The 9,456-nt window shown below is 35.3% G+C and overlaps 1 protein-coding gene across 2 annotated transcripts in view; it reads right to left on the minus strand.

The window, feature by feature from the left end:
• Positions 1 to 9,456, minus strand: part of LOC106877235 (cytoplasmic polyadenylation element-binding protein 3) — an 80,410-nt gene that overhangs the window by 30,167 nt on the left and 40,787 nt on the right. For both annotated transcript variants that reach the window (XM_052972747.1, XM_052972746.1), the window contains exons 3-4: positions 8,054 to 8,128; positions 4,920 to 5,019 (exon numbers count right to left, since the gene is read on the minus strand). In XM_052972747.1, the coding sequence (XP_052828707.1) occupies positions 4,920 to 5,019; positions 8,054 to 8,128 (175 nt within the window). The remainder of the gene's footprint in view (positions 1 to 4,919; positions 5,020 to 8,053; positions 8,129 to 9,456) is intronic.

Consider the following 9,456-nt stretch of genomic DNA (forward strand, 5'->3'; position numbering starts at 1 on the left):
TATATATATATATATATTTATAATTCTTTCCAATTGGTAAAGTAACTCTTTCTCTATAGGACCTCCTCTTCCCATGCTTCTTCAATGCAAGCAAATAATGTGTTCCAAACAGAAGTAAGCTGTCTAAGATTCTCAGAAAGATACAGCTTGTTTATGGATATGGCACTAATGATAAGAGGAATGGGCACAGATGGATGAAAGAGTTTAAAGAAGAAAAAAAACGATGAAGACAAATCAAACAGTTGGAGCCCATCGACTGTGATAACTGATTTGAAACTGCCAGTGACAGACAAGTTACAATGTGTTATCTTGTCGGCCAATTGGACTTTGGTGATGAAGCATAACAGAGGATGGCAGACGATTCTGGGTACTGGTATATGCATGCGAAGTGGATACCTTGGCAGTTGAAACTTGATTTGAAGGGGAGAATGATGGAAGTATGAAGACACATTTCTTTCCTATCGGGTAACAGTAGATGAAATGTGGGTACATCTTTCTGATCTGGAAACAAAGACACTGTCCATAGAATGACATCACACTTCCAAGGCCTAATAAGTTCTGAAGCCACAAATGGGCACAGAAATTAATGTTGATTGTAGTTTGGTATGAGAAAAGCATCATGCTCCTTGATTTTCTGGAATATAGTTATACCATGAATAGTGAGTAGTATATTGAGACACTAAAAAAGTTTGAAGTAACCACATTAGAGAGAAAACCAAATAAGAATTTGAAAATGATTCCCGTTCACCATGATAATGTGTAACCACATACATCCTTGGCAACAAATCAGGCAATCAGTAAATTAAGTATGTCAGTGGTTCCCTCATACACTCTACAACCCAGATTTAGTGTCCTCTCACTTCCACTTGCTCAGTTCAATGAAGGACAATATTCAGGGAGAATGATTTGATAACAAAGATAAGGTGAAATCCACAGTGAAGGAAGGGATACAATAGTGCACACCTGAATTTATTAAAACAGGATTCAAAAGATGGTTTCCGTAAATGGCACAAATGCATCACTTTTGATGGAAAGTACACTGAATAATAAGAGGAAGATTTACTCTAATCAACATATGCAATTTGGTTAATAAAAAACTTATGCCTACTTCAGCCGCATTACTTTCTGTACAACTCTCATACTTAAGTATCCATCATCATCATCATCATTTTAATGTCAACTTTTCCATGTTTACATGGAGTATAAAGAATTGAGGCAGATTTCTACAGCTGGATGCCCTTTCTGTTGCCAACCTTCACCTGTTTTCAAGTGAGGTAATATTTCCTCATAGCCAGAATGTTTTCATAAAAGACATTGCTTGTTTGATGACATTGGTTACAACTATTACACAATGTCAATACAAGGATATATATATATATATATATATATATACACATATATATAGACACACGCACACATGCATGAATACACACACACACACACATCAATAATACTGACAGCAATAGAACAGGAAATACCATTGCTGTCTCATTTGCCAGCATTACAAGTTCACACACAATTCGTTTCAAAAGAAATGTTTCACACACAAAAATGAACTTTGTAACATGACAACTATCTAAAAATTCTGCAACATAAGAATAATGTCATTAAAAACACTTAAATGGATCTAAAAGATTTTATCATCATACATGACATTCACGTAGCACTAATTCAACAAGCATACACAGATATGGCTATAGGGACGGACATGGTTACAAAGTTAATTTTGCAACTACAGTGTGGCATTGTAGGTATGTTTCTTCAACCTTGTGAATGAAATTGGTACCCAGAAACTGAAGAAGCACATCATATATATGTGCATGGAAAAATGGATGTAAAAATAGAAGGAAAAGTCTTACTTCCAGAGAACATACTCACCATTTCAAATTCTATTTAAGTCAGACAAGACAAACCCTTACAAAATGAGAGTGGCCTTATTGCACAAAAATTTACATTCACTATGTAGATATCACAAATGATATTCATAAATAGGAAATGATATACAATACAGGCATTCAAAATAGAAACTATTAATATGAATACGTTAAGACTAGCAATATGAATACATTGAAATAATATGCATACACACACATACACATATCTTACAGTCATTCACAGATAGACCTTATCTACAACACTTCAATATACTCAAAAATACTACCACTAGGGGAGATGTCAATGCACTTAATACTTCCTGGTTTTCCAATTGTAGAGATAACAAAAGAAGTAACAATTAAATTTCCTTCATATCCTAAAAAGTGCACAACCAATGCATGTGCATAAATCTACCAACTCAGCTATAACTCTTCTCCATATTCCTATCCATCACAACCACTTAACAAACAATTCCCCAAGTTTTTTAGAGACAGCCTATTAAATATCATCACAATACACTCACACATCCATGAAGAAAGCAAAAACACTTAGTTTCAAGAAAGTACAGTGGAATTCTACAAAACATTCAACAAAACAAAATCTAGATTTTCAAATTTCAACAATACCACAATTACCAACATAGACATGACAATGTATTTAACTAAATAATAAAAGACAAATTAAAAACCATATCCCAGTAAGACAACATATAAAAATATGCCAATTTGACACCAAAAATGACCAACCTCATACATGAAAACAATACACAACTGAATAAATTCAACATCAAACAGCGCTAAGCAAGGAAATAAGAAATTAATCTGTAGGAAGGCAGAAAACTGGCATATTTTTGTATCTAAGACAAAACCATAAAACTAAGAACAAAATACCATACAGAATAATTATCAACAACAACCATTATCATACCACACCCCATGTCATAACAATAATCTCAATATACTCATCCTGAAACACTTAACAAACACCATTTTCAGACATTTCTTGAACATTAGCCACCAAAAACAGACACCAAAAGAAGGTTAAATCACAATATGAAAAATATGCATGTTACACCTACATGATTATTTTGACCTCTCTCTGCATACACACACACAAAGTAGTAGAGAAATTTCAAAACTGAAAAGTTTCAGGATTAGACAAAATCACAAATCTATACTTCAAGTGCCGAGAGCCTGAAAGAATCACTGCATTTACCAAGACTTACAACTCCTCATATCATGAGCTAACAAAGGAGCTCCTCATAGTTGCTCAACATACTAAAAATAGAAGCAATTTCTTCCTCAGATCAAACCTCACCATCTTAGAAATGGACACATTTCTAAGATTGTTGCCTGTACATAGGCAAAAGATGGGATGGTCACAGATTGAATGTCTTTGATCATGGATTCGCTCAATCAAGGCTGACCTGGAGTTAAACAGCAACTACAACTGATACTAACTGAATCTAGAAGGGCAATATTGTAACAAATCTAAAGCCTAGTTCTTCATCCAAGAGAAGTACCATCATGCAGGACCATCATCCTCCTGTACAAACACTCAAAAATTCTAGAAAGACTGACCTAACAGATTCAGATCACTATAGTCAACCACTACACTACTCACAAACCTTGTATAGAAATACCTGATGGTTTCAACAATAAAAAATACTACCTACACATATCATTCTAACAACTATTAACATCAGCAAAGCTTTCAACTCTATTCTTTGTTATCCACTCATACAAATATATCTATCACCACCTTAAGGAATAACAAAATGCTGGCTAACAAACTACCTGCCATGTCACCAAACCTATGCAGTGGACAAGAACAATACTTCCAAAACTTGCAATTTCCCAAATAGGGTAAGACAGAGACCTGTCCTCACATCTACTTATTTTTAACCTATACATACACAACTGCCCCACATCTCCACAAAACACACGGACAACCGCATACAGAGATGACAGCAGACTCACTTTCTCCTACCATTCTCCAGACACTGCTGCGGAACTATGCCAACTCTACTTAAATCACCTTGAAACCTGGCTCCACAAGATGTAATATAGCATCTACCACTATCTCCTTTCATATTAACATGAGAAAACATCAAATATAATCAACCATCATACTTGACAAGATAAAGAGATCCTCTACAATATTTACAACTGGAAAAGAAGGCACTGTAAAGAAAGCAAAATGACTTCTACAAAGAACAAAAAAAAGTGCAATTCACATCATAAAAAGTTGATCAACAAAACAAAAATACTAAAAATGAAAGACCACCAGATAATGCGAAGAGTATAGTTTGTTGCAGTAGCAAGCTTTAAGTCTCTGCTACAGTCTCTGTCATTATTAAAAAAAAAAAAACACAACTTCAAACACTCAGATTATACATTACTTCAAGGTACTACTACAATATTTTATGAACATATCTCTCCTATTCTGTGTTGACAAGCATAAAGAATACACACAAAGAAATAAGGGCAATACAAATAGCCTCACTGGCCCCAAGGACTTCTGGAATGCCATCAACAACCATAAATGCAGAGGAACAGTAACTACCACACTCTATTTCACTTTGCCTGCCTCTACTTTAGCCAGTCCCAGAATCATGGAGTATAGTGGGAAGAGTATAATATGCACAGGATATCATGCTGCACCCCATACAATTCATCACTGAATGTCAGTTTGCAGTTCAGTCCTCAACTGGCAGATATACAATCTAACTGGGAAGATAGATGCTTGAGTTGTACCTTGTCATTTGGATGACTTTCTGCATGCTATTAGTACTGCTTGATTAGGACTAACCAAGGTACATAACAACAACAATATATAGCCTCAAACCAATATCACCAACATCACTAATACAATTACCACCCATATGAATAATATAATATTGTTGACTTTAGCTCTTAAATTCTAGAGTAAATAACGTGCTGTGCTGTGAGAAAGTTGGCAAATTTGCTTAGAAATTTCTAAAAATGGTAATATGGTGTAAAATGATACTTAAAGGAGAAACAGGACAAACATAATAGCCTCACCTTTGTAGTGCTCATGAGACTCAGTGTTACTCCTCATTAAATCCAACAGCCGGCTCTCTAAACCTGTGAAGCGCATGCTGTCAAAATTATTTCCTCGGTCCTGAAAGTAAAGTTTATTGAAATTTAACTTCTCTGTGATATGTGTACTGGGATTCACAAATATAGTCTTTATTTAAATAGCAGTATACATTCAAACAACTATCAAGGAACATCATTTCTTAACCAAGCTACAATATCATGACAGTATCAAGTCTTTCCATTTGGGATGATCTACAGCCCAAACCTACCAAACATTTCTATCATAAAAGTAAAATATGAGCCAGTAAGACAGCCTCAACTTAGAAGCTGTATGCGTTAAAAAAGACAAAAGCAACTGAACACCTTTGATCATAGGTTTATTGCACCAAAGCTGATAGATGCATCTTTTTGTCCTATCATTTCTTCAGAATAAACACAGTGACCATGTAGCAGTTTTCCACTTCTCCACTTAGTTCTTTTTAATACCACTAAAGTCTGCATGGTTCTTTTTGAGCTGCAGGGATAGGGTAGCAGAGGGCAAACAAGACATTTTCAGCATCCAGTAACTGATTCTCTGTCTGTCGGCTCACTCTAAATTGACTTGTCATAGGTTTATGATACCTGTGGAGTATCTTCTTCTCCCATTATAATTATTTTTGTAGTTTCAAGGATCTGGAACACAAAGAAGTTCACAAGCGGAGTACAGTTCAATAGCCGTTTATTTTACAGAGTCCTCATTCATGTGGTTCGCTCTCAGAGACCAGCTTTATGGCAGCGCATGGTTTGTTATAGCTCCGTACACATGACGTTCATTACCTCTGGAGATAAGCATGTGAAGTTAGAGTGGAACAAGGATCCACTGTGACTGCTGGCTTCACAGTGTTTCCCAGCATAAGTGTGAGAAGGAATGAGAGGAAGAATGTCTTATTCTCCTGCTTAAATACTGGTTGCTGGCAAGAGCCTCGTTGTCATCTCACGCATAGCAAATGGTTGCAGGTGAGATCTTGTTCTTGTCTCGGACATGGTAATAGTGCTGGCTTCTAGTGCCTCGCTTCACCACTAAAGTCTGCATGGTTCTTTTTGAGCTGCAGTGATAGGTAGCAGAGGGCAAACAAGACATTTTCAGTGTCCAGTAACTGATTCTCTGTCCATTGGCTCGCTCTAAGTTGACTAGTCATATCACAAATTTATCATCTCCATAACCAACTCTTCTGAATAAGCCTTTGGGTTAAACAGAAAGAGGCATAAGCTGTACAGCTGAACTCAATCAGGGTAAGCAAGTGCAAGACCAGATATTCTGGTCTTGCTGATGGCTACCACATCTAGATACAATGACTGAAATCATTGAGCTGGTGTTTTTGTTTATACACCAACCCTAAGCCACAGGAATTTATACAAACCATTTAATGTTAAGAGAAGACACCCACCTCAACCAAAAAAAAAAAGTGGAAAGAGTCATTTTGGTCTAAAGGTAATTTTTTTTTCAAGATGGTCCTTCCCACACCCTCTTGATCAAGATACTGAGAAGCTCTCATATCACCTAGTAAAAGTCTTCCCCTTGGATGGGGCACTACTAATGTGCTTCTTAACAGAAGTGACTTTTTGTGTATTCAGGGTGGAAAATGCATCAATGCCTTCAGCTGTAGTAAATATTTTGTCCTTGTTTGTATATACAAATTTCAACTTCTTGCAGCCCTTTTTAGAGTTTGTCAGTGCAAAGTTGCTATTTCTACTTTTAATACTGCTGCTTGTCGTGTCTCTTGTTGTTGTGCTTGTAGCTCCTTTTCTGCTGTTGTTGTGGATCTTTTTGTCATGGTTTCTGTGGATAGTTTGTATGTTTGCCCATGCTCCTTTTGGAATTCATTGGTATTGGTGATGGCTGGTGCCTTTGAGTTTGTAGAGTCAGATTACTTGTTTTCACCTGCCTCTCTCATCTCTCTTCTTTGTAGATTGATCTCTGCCATTTTTTGGTATCTCTCTTGCTCTCATTCAAGCAACAAATGGCCATTGACGCTATGACTGCATTTTCTTGCTGAATGGGAGACTTCATTATGAGCTCCATTGTGTTTATCTGCAGTAGAAGTTGTTTTTGTAACTGTAAGTGTGACTGCCACTGCTGTTGTGATTGCAGCAGTTGGATATTCAACAGCAGTAGTGAAGAATGGCTCTCCTCTGCTCCACTGTGAAGCAGAAAGCTCTGAGGCAGTCAGTTTTACTGTAAATGTAACATATCAGTTTCTTGCCCTAGATGATCACTTGTTTCAGTTCACACACTTCAAAGCAGAAGTATCACTTATTCCAGAAAGACCCTCAAGTGCAACTAACACATGGAACTCTACTGAAAAGCAGGATTGAGTCCTATGATTATCCTGTTTACCCACCGTTGTCATCATTCTAGTCTGAACCTTGTAGAGTGGCACATTGGTTACCTGTATTGTCATCAATATGTTAAATGAAATCAATATTTTGCCTTGCTATAAACATAAAACTGGTGAAAGCAAAGAAAATAATCCAAAGCTTTCCCAATTCAAAGAACCACAATTTACACATTTGTGCATAACAGAAAGAAACTTGAAATGAAAACTTCTATGTAATTTTGATATAATAGATATACTGTAAAATTTCTCATGAATATTTCCAGTGTCTCAAAGAATTAAGAATTTTTAATTAAAAACAATTAAATGAGAGGCACAAGAGAGTATTAAGTGAAATAACAAGAGAAAGGGATGTTGAAAAATTAAAGTGATGAGGATAAGAGTGAGAGAGAAAATGTTATAAGGATAGAGAAAGTGAAAAACTAATTGGAATAGAGGTAATAGATAAAGGAGAGAGAGATAGACAGACAGGAGAAAGATATTTGAAAAATTATCTCACAGTGTATTAAAAAATGCTATCATGAAGTGAAATAAAATTAGTTTTCTGATAGAATTGTGCAGTTAAAATCTTCAATAATAAAAATTCCTGTAAATCACATTTTGATAAAAATATATTAAAGTTGAAATTTAAAAAAATTTTCTAAATGATGTAGACTTTAATAATTGCTACTTTTAGTAAAAGTTACATACTCATAGCTAATTAATAATTATCTTTTTCCAATGTGCAATAAATCTACTTACCACAGGAAGATACTCCACATGACTTGCGTCAGTCCAAAGCACCACATTGTCTGACACCATCTCTCTAGGAATGTTCTGCCAGAAAAAGGAAATCAGTGAAAGGAAGTAACAAAACAGGCCAAAAGAGGTGAACAGTGTAGACATTGGGTACTTTTGATAAACAGAAGTAATCATAAAGATCATTAGAATTAAAAGATGTAGAAAGGTAAAGAATAAGGTAGAAAGACATGAAAAGACGAAAAAATATACAAAAATAGTACAGATAAGTAAAAGTTATAGCTAAATTCAGTTATAGCTAAACAGAGTTTTATAGAAAGATAAACAGATAGACATGAATAGGGATAGATCCAAGCAGAAATAGCAATGAACAGACACACATATATATATATATATTTATTTATTTTTATATATATATATATATATACACACACACACATACACACACACACACACACTTATATATATATTTATATATATATATATATATATATATATATATATATATATACACACGTGAAGGTGCATGGCTCAGTGGCTAGAGCACTGAGCTTATGATTGTGAGGTTGTGAGTTCTATTCCTGGACTGGGCTGCTTGTTGTGTTCTTGAGCAAGACACTTTATTTCACGTTGTTCCAGTTAACTCAGCTGTAGAAATGAGTTGTGACATCACTGGTGCCAAGCTGTATCGGCCTTTGCCTTTCTCTTGGATAACATCAGTGGTGTAGAGAGGGGAGGCTGGCATGCATGGGCAACTGCTGGCCTTCCACAAACAACCTTGCCTGGACTTGTGCCTTGGAGGGTAACTTTCTAGGTGCAATCCCATGGTCATTCATGACCGAAGGGGTCTCCTCCTCCTCCCTCCCCCCTCTCTCTCTATATATACACAAACACATATTCATATATATATATACATACATACACACATACATATATATATATATATATATATATATCTTATAGTAAAAATGGATACATAAGGGTGGAAAATCACAGGAACAATACCATATGTCCAACATAAGATACAATATGTGTGTTCAATCCCTTCAAGAATCAATAAATGAATTTATAGTATTCAGTCTCTAAAGTGTCTAAAAGGTACGGTAAACAGGTTTACTGATGCAATCCCGGCATGCACGCATAAAATTCAGTCAACATTCATTATGAAATTCAAAAAGAATAGGAAATTTAAAGAGAAGGTTAGGACGAATAGTGACTGTAAAAGATCATAGCATGAATTCGAACTTAGAATAGTAATAATAATGATTTAGATTGGAAAACTTCCATGAGTTAATAGTTATAAAAATAATACAATATAATTTAATATATAAGGAAGAAAAATAATATTATAAAATAAAATAAATAGAAGTACCAATAGACATTATATAAGCAGGCCGGAATAGAAC

The sequence above is a fragment of the Octopus bimaculoides genome, chromosome 14, assembly GCF_001194135.2.
Source record: "Octopus bimaculoides isolate UCB-OBI-ISO-001 chromosome 14, ASM119413v2, whole genome shotgun sequence".
NCBI lineage: Eukaryota > Metazoa > Mollusca > Cephalopoda > Octopoda > Octopodidae > Octopus > Octopus bimaculoides.